This window comes from Hypomesus transpacificus, unplaced genomic scaffold (assembly GCF_021917145.1).
Source record: "Hypomesus transpacificus isolate Combined female unplaced genomic scaffold, fHypTra1 scaffold_504, whole genome shotgun sequence".
NCBI classification, from domain to species: domain Eukaryota; kingdom Metazoa; phylum Chordata; class Actinopteri; order Osmeriformes; family Osmeridae; genus Hypomesus; species Hypomesus transpacificus.
This window is the reverse complement of record NW_025814018.1, coordinates 6,467-24,563: the sequence shown is the minus strand read 5'-3', so window position 1 is coordinate 24,563 and position 18,097 is coordinate 6,467. Positions and strand designations below refer to the sequence as shown.

The 18,097-nt window shown below is 38.9% G+C and overlaps 1 protein-coding gene and 1 long non-coding RNA gene across 4 annotated transcripts; one reads left to right on the top strand and one right to left on the bottom strand.

Annotated features, from left to right (window-relative positions):
* Positions 1–6,045: 6,045 nt before the first annotated feature.
* On the bottom strand, positions 6,046–9,463 carry LOC124465448. 3 transcript variants are annotated; one of them, XM_047017226.1, is made up of 3 exons: positions 9,236–9,463; positions 9,042–9,128; positions 6,046–8,962 (listed from the first exon to the last, which is right to left on the bottom strand). In XM_047017226.1, exon 3 carries the CDS (start codon positions 8,884–8,886, stop codon positions 7,066–7,068), a length of 1,821 nt encoding a protein of 606 aa, XP_046873182.1. In that variant the 5' UTR covers positions 8,887–8,962; positions 9,042–9,128; positions 9,236–9,463; the 3' UTR covers positions 6,046–7,065. The 3 variants fall into 3 exon arrangements, with proteins under 3 accessions (XP_046873182.1, XP_046873181.1, XP_046873180.1); XM_047017225.1 differs by having other exon boundaries at positions 9,042–9,463; XM_047017224.1 differs by having other exon boundaries at positions 6,046–9,128.
* A 3,846-nt stretch (positions 9,464–13,309) lies between these two features.
* On the top strand, positions 13,310–14,904 carry LOC124465449. Its single transcript, XR_006955802.1, has 2 exons — positions 13,310–14,510; positions 14,820–14,904. It is a non-coding gene; the product is annotated as an uncharacterized LOC124465449 (long non-coding RNA).
* Positions 14,905–18,097: the final 3,193 nt, after the last annotated feature.

The following is an 18,097-nucleotide window of genomic DNA, read 5'->3' as shown; positions in this document are numbered from 1 at the left end:
CTCAATTTGCAATATCCCAGTGAAAGAAAGTGTAACATATATCTTGGAGTTACAATTTCCAAAGGTCAAAAGGACAGACGCTCGTTAAATTTTAATCATATTATTGATAAAACTAAAAGTAAGTTAAATCACTGGCTACAGAGATTTATCTCTGAAAGGTCGAGTGTTGCTTACTAAAGCTGAGGGCATTTTCTTGGCTTTCTTATGTTGCCCAATCCATACATGTTGATGATAAGGTCGTTAGAGCAATTGATCGTTTGTTATTTAACTTCATATGGAAAAACCGCATACACTATGCAAGAAAATCTGTCATTATGAAAACATATGAGTGTGGTGGCCAAAACTTCTTAGGTTTCTCCACGTTGAACAATGTTTTTAAAATTAATTGGGCCAAACATTTCTTAATAAATCCAACTTCAATATGGAACTTTTATACCTCAACTTTTATACCTCATTTTATCTTTTCCCGTTTTGGAGGCTTTGTACTACTGTAACTATAATATTGATAAGATCCCTGCAAAATTGTCTGCTTTCCATAGACAAATTCTGTTAGCCTGGTCTCTGTTATACAAACACAACTTTTCTCCACATAAATACTTCATTTGGAACAATAAGAATATACTATACAGAAACAAATCTTTATTTATGGAATAATGGTTTAACAGCAACATCCTTTTGGTGAGTCAACTTTTCAATGATGAGGGTATACTACTAATTGAGGATTTCCTGACTCTTTATAATGTTCCCATCACTCCCATAGAGTATGCTATAGTGTTTGATGCTATCCCATCTGGAACTCTAATGTTGTTTAAAAGTATACCTGGGCCTCATCTTCATGAGTTGTGGGAGTCAGATAGCTAAGCGGTTAGGGAATCGGACTAGTAATCTGAAGGTTGCCAGATCGATTCCTGGCCGTGGCAAATGACGTTGTGTCCTTGGGCAAGGCACTTCACCCTACTTGCCTCGGGGGGAATGTCCCTGTACTTACTGTAAGTCGCTCTGGATAAGAGCGTCTGCTAAATGTAAATGAGTTGCCCTCTCTCAATCCCATTGGTGAAATTTGTTTTTCTTTACTCCCCAAAAATAATAACTCTATTCGTGGCCTGTTTCAAAAGAATGTTGTTTCTATACCATATGTTCATACCTACTCTAATATGTTTGTTTATAACTTGTGTTTGCTGAAGGTTTGGCTCATACCTCATAAATACCTATTAGTTAACAAGATCAGAAAAGTGTCCTACAAGCTGATCCACAAATTTTACCCTGCAAGTCATTATTTGAAGAAATATAAAAAGGACATTGATTCCAAGCTTCTGTGGTGAGCATCCAGAAACTGTCTCACATTTGTTTTGGTACTGCTCGAGCGTGAAGAAATTTTGGAAGATACTTGCAGATTTGTGGTGGACCATATTCTTGCTGATTTTGTATTATTATGGGAGAATGTACTGTTTGGTTTTTATGGCTGTGATAAGAATAAGGAAAAACAATTTTATCTTATTAATTTTGTATTATTGATGGAGAAATATCACATTCAATCGAAGCACATTTTCTAATAGAAAACCTATCTTTTTGATCTTTTACAAAGAATTAGAAATATACATTCAAACTATATTGTATTCCTTTAATGAGAAGGCTGTCAAAACAATTGATTTCTGCACTTTTTATACGGCCTTTGTGATTTTTGCTGTGTTGTTCCTTTGCATTCTTCTGTGTTTGCATACTCTGTAATTGATTGTTTTTCTGCCTTTATGCAATAAAAAAAAAATCCGTAACTCATGAACAAAATACCTATCCTGCCCCCATAACAGATTCCCTAAATACAAGTGTGGCTAAACTGAATTTACATTTTCATCGGATGATCGTTCGTTTGTGATGAATACGGAGTGTGTAAAGGTAATTTGCTTTGCAACACTAATGTTAGTCATATAATATTGCTATCCTACGACACATGTCTAGGTATCAAACAACAACGTATATAAACCCTGCCTCTACAGTAAAAAAAAAAAAAATGCAAATACTTGAATCAATTTATACTTAAACAAAGCTAGATTATCCTGTAATTCTGTAAATTTGTCACAGGAAATACAACCAAATCCTCACTGATCTATATAACATGGCCAAAAGTATTCGGACACCCAAGCATAGCACATGAGGTTGTTGGACCTCCCATTAAACCATGGGCATCATCAAGCTGCATCTCCATATACCTTTTTTATGTGTATGTGGAGCAATATCTGCATACTATTACCCATTTAGTGTAGGCCATGTTCATCATAAGTTATGTAAAACTGCAGCATACAGTAGAAAATTCCCACCCAAGGTAAATTTGAGATGTATACACATTGTATGTACAAGATTGACAAGCAGGGATACATGTAAGGTTGACTGTTTATTACAAATTGAAACAAAAGGTTTCTGGCTTGGAACCATTTCAAGCAGATGTCAGCGATAATTCAATGGAAGCACAATGCAATCCTGTTCTAACAACTAAGGCTATTACAATACTGCCACCTAAAGGCTGGAAGTAAATACTGCTTTAGAGCAATTACATCTGGCCATTGATCGATGAGAAACAGAAATTATTTAAAACTTTCTCTACAACTCAGTTCTTCTTGTCATTGACACAAAACGACGATTAAACATTCTTCTAGAAAACCCCTAGATATAAACAGTACTCTTTGTCAACCCCAAAATGTTCAGGGAAACATTTACAACTGAAGAAGGTACTGCAATCTTCTTACATAGTCTAACCTTTACATTTTTAAACCCTGCAATGTGGGGAATAAAAAACAAGGAAGAAGGTTATGACAAAGTTATTTATAAACGTATTCAAAATAAAAACATAGCATTTTTGCTTGATGTTTCCTTTCAGTATACAGTAGCTTTCAGTCTCTACTTTACAATTACTAACAACAATTACAGTGGGCAGTCACTTACAAAGACCATAAACCTTATCAAAACTTTAGGTTCAATTTCAGATTTTGGTAAGAATTTGGTATTGTGTATTTTGTTCAAATAGTCAGAAACATTTAAAAGTGGCTGGTAATACCTACTTCTGCCATCTGTAGAAGCAAATCCATCATCACCTTGGGCTGTGGAACACTATTTAAAACTCTGCTCATTCTTTAAGTGACTAGTTGGACTCCTTTTTTATATGAGACATGTTTGCTTGATCTGTAAGCAAGGGTTCAAGACCAGGGTTCTCCAGTGAGCACATGTACCCTAGGTCATACATTTGGCCAAAGTCTGCAGTTCCATCTGTATTTGGGTTGGTCCTTGCAAAGTTGCTCAATTTTAATGTCTTCTTCTTGAAAATTCTCTCAGACATTCTTGCAGGTTGAGTAACTGTCCCATTTTTCTTTCTTGCTGTTGACCTTCCATAGTGTAGTGCAAATACATCAGTGGCATGATTTGGGTTGCTGGCCACGTCACGGTAATATGTTTTCGCCAGTTGTTTAACAAGAGACACTAATCGTTGGGTAAAGGAAAGCCACGTCTGATTGGGGAAACTGATATCAAAGTTGTAATCCAAAATGTCATATAGAAAGCGTGAATAGGCCTTTTTTTTTCTGTTTCTTCTAACATATTTACGGATCTCGTACATCACACCATTCGTCAGAACCTGCAAATCACGTTTTTCTTTGGATTCCAATTTTGAATGTACATCAAGGTCGATGCCTGATTGTTCACAAAAGGGATAGTAATCAAGCCTTGCTCTCATATTGTTATTGTCTTGCAGCTTCACTTTTCCAGCACAAAAGGCAGTGTGAGTGTCATAAGATGATGTCAGGGGAGGGGCAGGAGAGGTTACATGTCCACCACCAGCAGCAGACAGGACTGTAAGTGAAGGTTCAAGACCAGGGTTCTCCAGTGAGCGTATGTAGCCTTGGTCATCAATTTGCTCAAAATCTGCAGTGTCATCATTATATTCATCAGTCCTTTCAAAGCTGCTGAACTTACATATCCGCTTCTTGAAATTTCTCTCAGACATTCCTGCAGATTGAGTAATTGTCTCCCTTTTCTTTGTATCACAATCACCAGCAGACAGTTTTCTCTTTTTCTGTCGTACCGACTGCCTTATAGAAACAGCTGCTGCCAATTTAGGATCGCTCTTTTTATATGTTTTCAATGAGAAGGCTGTTTCATGCCATGCCCGAAGATTACGTTTTCTATATTTATTTCTTATTTTCTTCATTCCTATTAAATTAATTCTGAAGATAATTGCTTGAAAGAGCTCTGAGTCCACAGCTTGTAAATCAAGATCAAAATTGTGTTCTAAGATATCAAAGACAATCTGTCTGTATGTCCCACAAAGTTCTTTGGTGTACTTGGCCACTTCAATCATAACCCCTTTGGTCAAAACATCATTGTCAAGTTTCTTTTTAGACCAACCCTTATATGTCACATCAAAGTCCAGACCAATTTCCTGACACAGGGGGTAGAGGTCTGCCCTGGTCTCCTCTGACACAGTATCGAATGTTTCCACCTTGATGTCCTGGTTGGGCATCATGTCAGACTCACTTTTAACACAGATTTCAGCATATCCCAGATGCTCTGACTTGATTCCAGAATCTCTCATAGGGTCTATCTGACTGGAAGTCTTTGGAAACATGTAATATGGATGAATACTGAGCATCCATTGTTCATTAAACGTAGATAAATCATCAGGATACTGTTTTAGACGTTTCTGCATTTCGACGACTCTCTGCCAAGTTTGATGTGCAAATTCACGTCTTTGTTTACTGTTTTCAAAGCATATATGAAAATTGTACTCCAGAATTTCAGCCATGTAGTGTTTTTGAGAATGAGTTGACAGTTCTTTGGCAAACTCTGAATTTCTTTCATTACACCGTTCGTAAGTAACTGCAAATCAAGTTTCGGCTTTGGTCCTGACCCCACATCCACATCTAATCCTATTTTCTTGCATCTCATGTTTTCTTCTGATTTTCGTTTTCTGCTCGTTACCTTTGAGAATATTTCTTTCACCAGAGTTGAACGTCTCCTCCATATCGCTTTATTATCTCCGAGGTTTCCTAATTTGACATAATGTTCAATCTTGACATTTTCGGAAGTATTTGATTCCAAACATGTGTTGTCTTCAGTCTGTGTTTTAATAGACGGAATAGTGTTTGCTAAAAACTGTTCGTCTCCCTCCTTTTCAGCACTAATTTCGGTGCACGGTCTCTCCTCCTCGTCGTCTTCTAGCTTCACAACAGCGACTTCCATTTTCAAACTTAAAAACTTCAAACTTGCGAGTCCTAGCTTGTGTTCTGTAGGGCTGTAGCGCAGGATTAAATAAATATAAGTTATCCATACACTCCCTACAACTTCTTGTGGGTGCAAGAAAAGTACTTTAATAGCATAGCTAACACCAGACTGCTTGTGATTTGAACAAGTTTTCTTCTTCTTCTGTTGATGTTATGGTAGATTGGGACCAACATTTAAGATGTGGATCATCTCCACCTACTGTTCGGGAGTGTAAGGCTTGTTCCCTACATTAATACAAACCATTGACTGGTTACGGGGTTTCTACTTTTCTACATGAGCAAAATACCTATATTATGACCCCATCCCAGATTCCGTGAGTGAAAGTGTGGCTAAATTAAGTATACATTTTCATTGGATGAGCGTTCGTTCATGATGAATAAAGGTAGTTTGCTTTGCAACTCAAATGTTAGTCATTTAATATTGATATCCTACGACACATTGTCTAGTTGTGAAACAATAACGTAGAGAAACCCTGCCTCTACAGTAAAAAAAAAGGCAAATACTTGAGTCAATTTATACTTAAACAAAGCTAGTTTATCCTGATATTTTGTCAATTTCTCACAGGAAATACAACCAAATCTTCAGTGATTTATATTACATAGTCAAAAGTATTCGGACACCTGACCATAGCACATGAGCTTGTTGGACTTCCCATTAAACCATCGGCATCATCAAGCTGCATCTCCATCTAGTTACCTTTTTTATGTGTATGTGGAGCAATATCTGCATACTATTACCCATTCAGTGTAGGCTATGTTCATCTTAAGTAAAACTGCAACATACAGTAGAAAATTCCCACCCAAGGTAAATTTCAGATGTATACACATTTTATGCACAAAAAGACAAGCAGGGATGTATAGGTTGACCGTTTATTACAAATTAAAAAAAAAAAGGTTTCTGGCTTGCAAAATTCTTAGCATGTCAGCGATAACTCAATGCAAGCCCTGTGATGGTGTCCCTGTTGCAGTAGCGACTAAGGCTAATACCATACCACCACCTAAAGGCTGGATGCAATATTGCTTTGAAACTTATCTGGCCATTGACCAATGAGAGAAACAGAAATTAATAAAAACTTTCTCTACAACTAAGGTCTTCCCGTCACTGACAAAAAACTTTGATTTCAAGTTTTTCTAGAAAACAGTAACACCAAGATATAAACTTGTAATCTTTGCCAACCCCCAAAATGTTCAGGGAAACATTTACAAGTGAAGAGAGGTAATATCATCTTCTTCTTATGTTAATGTTCATGCATTTAAACCCTGCAACGCAGAGAAAAAACAAGGGCAAAGCTTCTAACAATGTAAATGTATGACAAATCAAAACAAATCAATAAAAAAATGCCTTATTTCTACATAATTCTCAGTTTCTAGTCTGCAATATCAAACAACAATTACAGTAGGTAGTCAGACTTTACATGGCATATCTTCGCAAACTAAGATTTTAATACCAGGTGAGAATATAACTCCTTGCCCTAAGAATGTGGTTATGATCATGACAAAAAAGTTAGCTGGAAAAATGGCACAAATGATTAGGCAAACAAATATTCTCGACAATTCTCAACCTGGTGAACAATAGTCTTCACATTTTCCTTCCTGTTCCTTTTGCATACTGAGGTTTAAAGGCACATTTTTGGTTCCTTGTCCTCATGGCATGACCACTGACATGGATCTCCACAGTCCTGTCTTCTGTGGAATCAAATAAATTATTACCATGGATTGTGTGACATTATTTCAAACTTTTGCTTCAGCAAACTTTGTTTCATCAGAATTAGCGTTCATCCTTTCAAAGTTGCTCAATTCACAGGTCTGCCCTCTCGAAATGTCTCTCAGGCGTTCTTGCAGTTGAGTAACTGTCCTTGGTTTCATTTTTTTCTGTCATCTTTTCAGAGTGTAGCACAAACACGCAATCGGCATAATGTGGGTTTCTGACAAAGGCACTTGGATATTTTTTCGCCAGTTGCTTTACACGCGGCGTACATCGTAGGGGAAAATTATTGTAACAGTAATCGTGGAAAGTGAAACTCATTCTAAAGTTGTAATCCAAGATGTCATATAGAAAGTGTGAATAGGACAAACCATTCCTGTTTCTATTAACATATCTATGAATCTCATACATCACACCATTCGTCAGAAACTGTAAGTCATGTTTTTCTTTGGATTCCAATTTTGAATATACATTAAGGTCTATGCCTGATTGTTCACAAAATGGATAGTAATCAAGCTTTGCCCTCATATTGTTATTGTCTTCCAGCTTCACTTCTTCAGCACACAAGGCAGTGTGAGTGTCATAGGATGACGTTAGGGGAGGGGCAGGAGAGGACACGTGTCCACCACCAGCAGCAGACAGGACTGTAAGTGAAGGTTCAAGACCAGGGTTCTCCAGTGACCACATGTAGCCTAGGTCATCCATTTGGTCCACATCTGCAGTTTCATAGATATATGGGTCAGTCCTTTCAAAGCTGCTCATCTCACAGGTCTGGTCAGACGTTCTTTCATGTTGAGTTCCTTTCTTCCTTTTCTTTTTATGACCGTCGGCTGCAGACAGTTGTCTCCTTTTCAGTCGTTCTGACTTCCTTCTAGAAAAAGCTGGTGCCAATTTATGATCCCTCTTTCTAGGTCTTTGCAATGAGACGGCCGTTTCATACTGTGCCTCACCACTCAGCTTTTTCTTCAACTCTTCTATATCAACAGCAGCACACAGCTGTCTCATTTTCAGTCGATCCGACTGCCTTCTAGAAACACTTTTAGATACAGCTGAGGCAAACTTGAGCACATGTCTAGGTCTTTGCATTGAGAAGACTGTATCATACCATGGTTGACTTTGTTTCTTTTTCCTCAGTTGCTTCAACATTCCTATATTGAAGAGAACTGTTTTAAAGAGCTCAGAGTTCACAGTTTGCAAATCAAGATCAAAATTGTGTTCCAAGATGTCAAGGACTATCTGCTTGTATGTCCCACACAGTGTTTTTGTATATTTAGCCACTTCAATCATAACCCCTTTGGTCAAAACATCCATGTCAAGTTTCTCTTTTGACCAACCCGTAGGCCTATTGGTCACATCAAGGTCCAGACCAATTTCCTGACACAGAGGGTAGAGGTCTGCACTGGTCTCCTCTAACCCAGTATAGAATGTCTCCCTCTTGATGTCCTGGTTTGCCATCATGTCAGACTCACTTTCAGAACAGATTTCAGCATATCCCAGATGCTCTGAGGTGATGATTCCAGAATCTCTAAGAGGGTCTGTCTGACTGGATGTGTTTGGAACCATGTTATGTGGTTTTATTCTGAGCATCCATGGTTGATTAAGTATAGATAATTTAAAAGGTTTCTGTGCTTGACGTTTCTGCAATTCAACCACTCTCTGCCAAGTTTGATACGCAAATTCACCTTTTTGTTTACTGTTTTCAAAGCTAATATCAAAATTGTACTCCAGAATTTCAGCGATGTAGTGTTTTTGAGAATTAGTAGACAGTTCTTTGGCAAAATCTGTTATCTCGTTCATTACTCCGTTGGTAAGTAACTGCAAATCCAGTTTCTGTTTCAGTCCTGACCCAACATCCACATGTAATCCTATTTTCTTGCATTTTATGTGTTTTTGTAATCTGTATTTCTTGGTCATCACCTTTGAGAATATTTCATTCACCTGAGTTGAACGTCTCTGCCAAATCACTTCATTCTCTTCAATGTCTCTTGTTCTGAAAGATGGGTTGTCTTGAGTATGGGTATTAATTGACGGTCTGGTATCTAATAAGGGTTTGTTTTCCTCCTCCTCACCATGACAAATGTCTGTACACGGCCGCTCCTCGTCGTCTTCTGTCTTCACAATGATAAACAAGTTCGCTGCCATGTTGAGCTACTGGCCTACAAGCAAACGTATATCATTTCAACGGTTAATGCACGTGTTTCAAACAAAATACAGCGAGTCCTGTCTTGTAGTCTACACAGCTGAATATCACTTATCATTTCACCAGAATGTGGGTGCTGCCATGACCGATGACGTTTTCCGATTGCAGGTCTTCGTTTCCAGCTGCCAGTGCCAATTTATCAGTTTCAAACTATAGACAACTAAATTAAAAGTCGTTCATTCAATTCTTCAATATGATAAAAAATGATAATTCTTAAGGGTGAGATCAAAGTAGTATTTTGTCGTTCATCCTCGTAGATTAACAACAAACACCGATCGTTCTTTCATTGGACGTTCATTTATGACGAATACGGGATGGGTAAAGGTACAATTTTAATAGTATGCGGTGCAGAGCCGGTGTTGTATCACCCGCGAGGGGGTGCCAATCCAGAGAGTCATGCATCGGGTGATACAACACCGGCTCTGGCCATTTCTGCATCTCTTCCTCTCGCTCGCACCCGAGAAGATGTTCACTAAAAGCTGCAAAATATATCATAGTAAGCAGGGGGGAATCTAGGTTCCCACTTTTGGGGGTCCTAAGCCCCTAGATAAAACCTATAATTTTTCCTGTGACCCAGCAAAACTAGGGGGGTCTGGGGGCATGCTCCCCCAGAATACATTTTTGAAAATATCCTTTTAAATAGTGTCTAAATTAGTACTAAATTAACAAATGTAGATGTAAAATATGAAAGATATATATACTGTTTTTATTAAAAAATATGTGTGTGTGTGGGGGGGGGGGGCTCCAGCCCCCCCAAAATAGGGCTAGATACGCCCATGATAGTAAGTAATGCAGAGGACCACTCAATTTAGAAAGGCTCATCTGCAGGTAATACAGAACGCAGCATTGTTGTAGACGTGTACCATGTGTAGCCTGCCAAATGTAGGCTGTTAAGAATGTAGGCTACAAAGAAATCATGTAATAATAACTATGTGCATCAAGTCATCATAAATCTGACATCACAAAGAAAGCTTGTGATAATTGGCCTACTCATACATCACACATTTCTTCAAAGTGTTTTGACCACTAGGTTGCAAAAAAAGCCAGGTTGCAAAAACTTTAGATTTAATGGACCAGGATTGATGTTTAGCCACACGTGATCTTGAGGGAAGTATATTTATGGATTATGGTTCTAATTCCTGTCTTGTTTCCTTTAAAGATGTTTAGAACTATCATAGGCCCAAAGAGAAGGCATTTAAACGCTGAATCTTAAGTGCTTTCAATGCAGTCCACTAGGTGGAAACAAAACTGCGATTAGTAAAGGACAGTGTTTTAGGTATTGATTTTTAAACAGGACTTTAGAGTTTAAAACAGGCTCACAAATTTATGAAATGCTTACACAGTCGCATATGAAATACATTCACACACACACCTAAGGAACGCTCACGCAGGTGAAATGGGCTCACACACAGGCTACGTCTGAAAAGTCTACACATCCACTTGTAAGAACACACTCTTTTGTAACATTCCACGCACATACGTGCTTCATGAAACTTTGACTATGTGAAAAAGTATTAGAAGAATGAGTAAGAAGTTCAAAGAATGTAAGATTGTGAGAACGTTTCAGTATTATAAAGTGTTACCCAATTGAATATTTCAGAAGCTGTTTTCTCTCAAATGTAAAAATACATGTTTTACCCTGATCATCTGCAAACAGATCAAAAGTAATGCAAGGGGTGATGTGCACAATCCTTCTTAAAAACCTTTGACTGTTTGCTTGGAGAGAAAAAAACTCCCAGAGCCTACAAACATGAGGAAGTATGAATTTATCATCATGGGAACATCTCATCTATCCTGTTCTGCTGGTACAGTTAGGACAGAATGGAATGTGAGGTGCAGTCGAGTTACTATTTTTTGCTCGGTTGGACCTAGAGAGTGCTTGCTGTGTACACGATGTGACACAACTGTGTCAGTGCACATGAATGTGTTATGGCTGGTTCCATGAAGGTAGTAGGTGTCATTAATTACCTACAAAGACTCCATTCAGAAGTGTGTATTGTTTGTTTTAAATGCCACAATATGCTGCCCTCACACCGTACACATACACAAACACTCAAACATCATGAAAACAAGCAAAAACCTGATCGGAGCAGAGTTATCTGGCACACAGGGTAAAGTGCGTCACTTAATATCGACAACGATGGTGTGCAATGGAGTCAAAGATGGTTTAAAAACATGTGGGAGGACATCAAAGTTGTATGACCTTTACTGTACTACTGGTTTCAGACGTAGGAAAAACAAATTTACCTTACGGTATAACTGAGGTCTTGCTAGCCTTTGCCTGTAACTATCCTATCACCTTCCGACACCCTTCCATTCCCACTGAGGTTGAAACCTCGAACCCTCGTCACACTTGAGTCCCTCATTAAAGAGTCAGTAAATGGCTGCCAAGGAGTGCCTGTGGTAGGGGGAGACAGATGGGACATAACCAAGCTTTAAACCGTCAGTATAAAACCGCAATTAAAGCTGACACTGTATCCCTCCTAATTTCAGTGCCCACTGGTTTCAGATTGGCCTCACAGGTATGAGTGATCACAATATGATACAGAATGAGCACAGGTGGCATCCAATATGAACGGAACGCAAAACAGGGATTGGTTGTCCACGGCATGGAGGTTCTGCCCAGGTAACATTCTTGCCATTTCTTCTTTTTTCTTTCTCATAGACCATGATGACTTCCTGAATACTGTAGACACGGTGTCACTTAAAATCTGTCAAACCTGTTCGATGGGACATTTCTCAAGTCAAACGGTTGGCAGTTGCAAAGGAAAACAATAGAAAATGTATGTTGTCGTGCCGGGTTTAGTTTGACATGCCTGCAAATCAAACCTAAAGTACAATGTGTGAAAAAATCAACATTTACTGTACCCAACATTTTGTGTACAAACCACCATTTTTGACACATTTCTCCCTCTTACAGAATCCACGCACAGGCTTGAACAGAGGGGCAGGTCTGGCAAATGGTTGGCAGGCCTCACTAGTGAAAATGAGGGGGTTATGAGGTGTGTCTAATTGTAGACAAAAGGGAACTGTAGCTAAAACCTGAACCCTTGCTCTATCATCTGTCTCTCCAAGAGGGATTGTGTGTGCTAAACTGGCTGGCGGCCTCTACTCCTTTGGTCAGGCTTGTGCAGGTCTTAGCTGTAGAGATATAATGGACCTTTAATGACTCATCGCATACAACTTCCCCAAGTCCATTTTCACACTGAAGTCATTATTGTTGTTTGAAGACTTGGCAGATGTAATTTTGGAATTCAAAACAGCATAGACTACACTCAAGGGAGCGAATGACAGCCCTGGAAGACTATTTTAGCCTTAAAAGACTAGTTAATTGGTCATTTAATTTAATGGACTTATCATTGAGTCATCTTGTGATCAGTGTCAAAAAATACCTATTATATACTATATAGAGAAAGCCAAAAATGTCTAACTTTCATGGTTTTTTGGCATCCTCAAGCATCGCATCTTGCCCAGCCTGTCAACCGTGATAGGATTTTTACTACTGTTTATAATTGATGTGTTATCGTAAAATATTGGCTGCTTAAGTTCCAGATGCCACCCACACTGAGACGAATACCGGACTTCACACTGGTGAACAATCTATTATCATCCCGGAACTCCTGGGACTGTGACATATGGGACGGTGGACAGTGGCAAGCTCTTTCTGAATGCGTCATCTGTTACATCTCACGGGAACGCCTAACTTGTCTTCAAGGTTTTTTTCTCAGAATACTGTATGTGTGAACAATTAATTCTAGATGGAAGGATTGATCCTTGAATGTGGCAAGTAGGTTGTCACTTGGTCAGACCTAGGCCATTGAAAATCATTTGCAAAGGGACTTAAACCAGATAGATTCATCTAGAGTGCAAGTGATACTCCATATTCATGTGCACATGGACCTTCTAAGGTACTCCAACATTTTTAAATGTTTTGGGCAGTGCCAAGCAATTTTTTCTGATGTTGGCTATGGAATAAGACACAATGCAAAAAGTCTTGACAATCATTTACAATGAAAATAATATTAAATTGAGTAAATAATCTTGCATCACTGTAATGAGATGAGTGGCCAATTTTTTTTAGAAAAAGTGTGCAGTTGCACTGCCAATGGTAGAAACCGCAACTTTAAAGAAGGACCTGGCATGTGATTTGGTTCCAATGAGAAGTGGGCAAAAGCACAGTGTTGGTACCTGGTTCCTTCACACATCAGCCACCATGTTTCCTAAAATCATACCGTTCGAGTGATTGTCAAGTAACAATAATAATATATATTTGATTCCTCATTGGGTCACCTCCTGCATGTTTAATGAATATTACTTAAAGAACACACTCTTGAGGAGTGCTATACATGTGTCATCTCGTACCTAAAAGTATTTTGAAACGCACACTCACACAGTTCTAGTTATTCAAGATTCTCTGGCCCAACAGGTTGAATAAGATATGGACTCGAGATTCCACTGAACTAAAGAATATACTTTCAGTAGTTTCTCAGTGAGTTTCAATTGAGTGTAAAATAAGATATATCCCAAGCCTTTGTAAAAATGATCTAATATTCAAAGCTGTATGAATATGATGACCTTGATGAGAAAACAATTTGTTGACAAAGAAATTGCCATACATCTGAAGCACAAAATAATCCATAGATGTCATCATATTTTGGCTAAATTCAGATAATATCAGATAACATTTTCATGGTGCTGTAACCTGGGGCACAGTGTGTCACGTGCTGTGTGAGAAAACAATAAAATAACGCCGACCACGGTAAACATGGAGAAGTAAGAGTTAAGACAATCAGATGATGTCTATTATGGCGGAAATGCGTGCTATCTCTGCTGCCACTCCGCCTTGATCAGTCCCAAACCCAAAAGTGCATAGTCTCGTTTCAGACTGGTTTGACCAGTGAACAACAGGCGCCTATATCACCCTCTTCCGCTTGAATGGGACGTACTTGACCGGTCGGGCCGGTATGGACTTCATTCCTTACCGAGTAACACTATTTGTATGAGCCTCAAACCAACAGCTTCTGTATATAAACTGTACCAAGTTGCTGAGAGAACCACAGTCAGACTTTAAACACTTGTAGTAGGCTGGAGAAGACTAACCTTCGTTAGTGATGCGTTGTTGGCAGAGATACGGTGTACTTCATACCTGGACTTGCAACCTTTACGTTTTAACTAACTAAATCGACCGGTACGACTTTTCCTCTTTGGTCAAGTGGTTCTTAACAGTTCAACAGTCTTCACCAAAATTGTGAAATGTTTAGGACCACTTGATCAACGCAAAGGAACTCACATCCCATAACCGGAGGAAGATGGTGGAGTGCGGAAGATTTCTCTAAAGGTGAATGCAACTTTCAAGTATATAGGCTCATTCGGAAGATTCATCGTGTATTTTAAACAGTTAAAATAATGCTATGACTGTAGCCTACGACAGGCTTCGACATATTTGTATTTATTTTATTTTATATAGTTTGGTCTAACCCGTCGTTCTTTATAACCTTGTGATCGTTTGTTTCCCATTAAATTATTAGAAAATTGTATAATTGTGGTGACATTTTTTAAGAAAATTGATTTGTACCTTTATTCTCACCTCAGTACTTCTTTCTCTTGCACTCTGGGTTTTTTTCCTTCCTGTTTCCGTCAATGGAAGACGACTTTCAAATATGCACAAGTGAGCCGCACTGAAAAGCCTCGGGGCCTGTTATAGCTTGGGTCCACGTAGCAGCCCAACAAAAGCTTGCCTAGCCCAGTTGTTATGCCTACAGACAAGTGAATCGTCAGTGGCTCATAGGAGCACGGTTCGCTTCCCTCCTCATATCAGAGGGTTAACAGACCGTGAGTCATTGAAGTTCCTGAGTTGAGCGACGAACGCAAGAACAGAACATTGCTGTCCATGGTGCTGAAAGCAATGCCACGAAGGCCTGAAAGCTCAACGTTGTCTTCTTTTGACTTGATCATTTCTACACACTTGTGGGAATTACTTGTACATATTTTGTTTCCTAATCGTTATAAAATATAGACTAGGCTATATGAGCAAAATATTCGTTTTAGGCTATTTAATGAGAAAGAAAAGAGCAGTCTGTGGAAGCCATTGCTTTGACATTCGTTTTTCTGCAGTTAGCCTAACCTTGTTGCTGATCGATGGAAGTTTTCAGTGTTTAAATAAATTGGGCCTGGCAGCTGATGAATTAAAATGAAAAGCAGAACGCTGCCTTTTTCTGTCACCACTTGCAATTAGAAATTGTAAAGCCAAACAAAAAAACTGTGCGCCCCTGACATGGCTACCAATCAAATGATTGTCCCCAATTGTTTTCCTTTATCCTATGTAGTCTTTCGTGCGATTCCCGAGTATTCTTTTTCTGAGTTCCATGTTGCATTTATTTTATCCCCTGACAGGAGTGAAACAACTTATGGTCCATATTGGAGATGATTTCAAAGTGAAATAAAACAGTTTGTTAAAATTTTGTAGAACTATGATTATTTCACTTGATCTAGACCATGACCTAAACCTAGTATCTAGGTTGAAGTTGGCAAAGAAAAAATATATTAACCTAATATTCTTAAGTTTAATATTGGTCACTGAAGAGGCGTAAGTCGTGTTCTAAGCATGATCTGTCTTCTATGTGAAATAAGTATTTTGAAAGCCTCGACTACCACAATGGCATGGGGTGATTAACAGCTCTGGATTCCCACTGGACGAGCTCTTCCGGAATTCATCAGCTTTCTAGGGCATGTCTTCTCACGACCTCCCGCGGGTTTGTGGTTAAGCTAAATCATTTTTACAATGGTTTACATTGATTGCCTCTCGACCTGCAACAATCCCTCAAAATGTAAATTCGCACATTTTCACATTAGCTTTTTGTCGAAATGTTATCCTTGCTGTCCTATGGGGAAAGTTGACCATAATCAGGATTGTGTCAAAATACAAGCTCCAAATCCAAGATTGCTGAAAAGATTTAACGTCTCTGGATGGTCGATTAAATATTTGAAAATATCAGTTTCCATCGATGCTAGTATGCATGCATACCATGCACGTTTACTTGCCCAAGTCAACATTTCCCTGTGGACACGCTGCCACACCTAATCTACCTTCAGAGATTAATCTCAATCTTCTCTAGCCCAAAAAAATCAATGAATGAGTGAGCAATATACCCATGGCACATCCCAATAACACCTATGGGACACAGTTCATGAGTAACAAGTACGAGAAAACAGGCTGACCACTGACCCTTTCCACGTTGTAAAAATTGCCCATTTTGACTCTATCTCTGCACCCATTGTCAGGGATCATGTTATGTATTTCCAGCTGATAGTTTGACTGTATTAAATAATCATTTTATTAGAGCCGCAATTGGTAACATTAGAAAATACATTTCAATATGAAAAACATTACCCCCCCAATTCATAAACAACTCTCAAAGGGCTTCATTAGGTTACACAACATGTTTATGAACAAAATCTTACCTACCGTGCCTTTAATAAGGTTATTCAGAGAGTCACTGATATGCAGCTTCCACAAACAATCAAGACCGGTGTCTTGTGGAAAACGAAGCAATAGGCCTACACCATGTTTGACAGAAATTACTCATTAGGGTTTAATCATTTTGGGTTTAATGGCGGTCTGGTTATCTGAAAAGGGCTTTCCTGTGTTCATGAGATAAGGACTTTATTGGGGAGTCCAAAGGATAATGCCTTCAATTTGCCTCTAACCGCAAACGAATCATATACTTTATCTACCCAATTAAGCATTGTGATCAAGTGACTCATGGATGTTCCCCAATTTCCTGCAACGAAAACCGTAACTACTGTGATAGATTTCCTTCATTTTCAGTTTTATGTGTGGGGCAGGTGGCTTTGGACTCCATCAATCAGCGAGTGCAGAAAAAAAGGTTGTTAAAATCCCACACAAGGAGAACGATATTCGGAAACCCCTACATGAACCGGGTGATTAATTTCAAAGAGACCATCTCCCAAAGGGTAGGTAAAGGTTATCCTCAAACCAGACCTATAACGATGGTCAAATAAAGGTGAAGTGTGCCATGACTGGGTTATGACAACCTACAAAACAATATGCAAGTAAACGAGAGAGCGCAGTTAAAATGGTGTGACGAGTTTATTTTATAAAAAACTAAATGAAAAACATCTAACAATTAAAAGAAAATAAATACAAAACCAGAATAGTTTCACACGACATGACTGTTTTCCCATAGGCTGACTTACTTATGAGAATATGGAATAGCGCAACACAATGGTACTCCACTCGCTTGGTGCATGACACACTGCAAATCACTACAGGTTATGGAGGAAATCTGAAGAACTTTGGGCTACGAAAGGTTTGTCAAAAGGCTTTGAAGGGAACAGACCAACAAGCTGTTGTCAATAAATGGCACAGTCTCTTTCCGCCTTGAATAGTTCCGTGAGCGCGCATTTAAAGCACGTTTTATAGACCTGAACTGTAATCGGATGAGTGACGGAAAAGGGGCGGGTTCTTTGAGGTGGTCCACGCGCGATGAGTTCATATGCTTTCATTTGGGACACAGATGGGACGAGTAAGGAACAGGCTTTAATTTACCGTGAAATAGGGGACACAGACTGACAAGAGGATATAGCCTATAAATGGATTTTTTTTGTAAATGTGACGTGTGGAACTTGCGGACCAAAGACACTGGTTGCCAAGACTAATGTGTCATGACGGATATTTGATTGACAAGACAAGGGAAAAAATATGAGAAGATAATCAACGTCTGGCAGGGTGACCCAGCAGAACATTTCGCGCGGGACGACTTTCATGGCTACCAATAACTCAATGGGGACCACTGAGGATCCAAATGTGTCCATTTATGAAGATCTAGGAGGGTTTTTTGTAGAGTCCGATGGTATTTTTGGATGTACCAGTCACCTTCTTCGTCGGAAAGCAAAGGTAGGCTG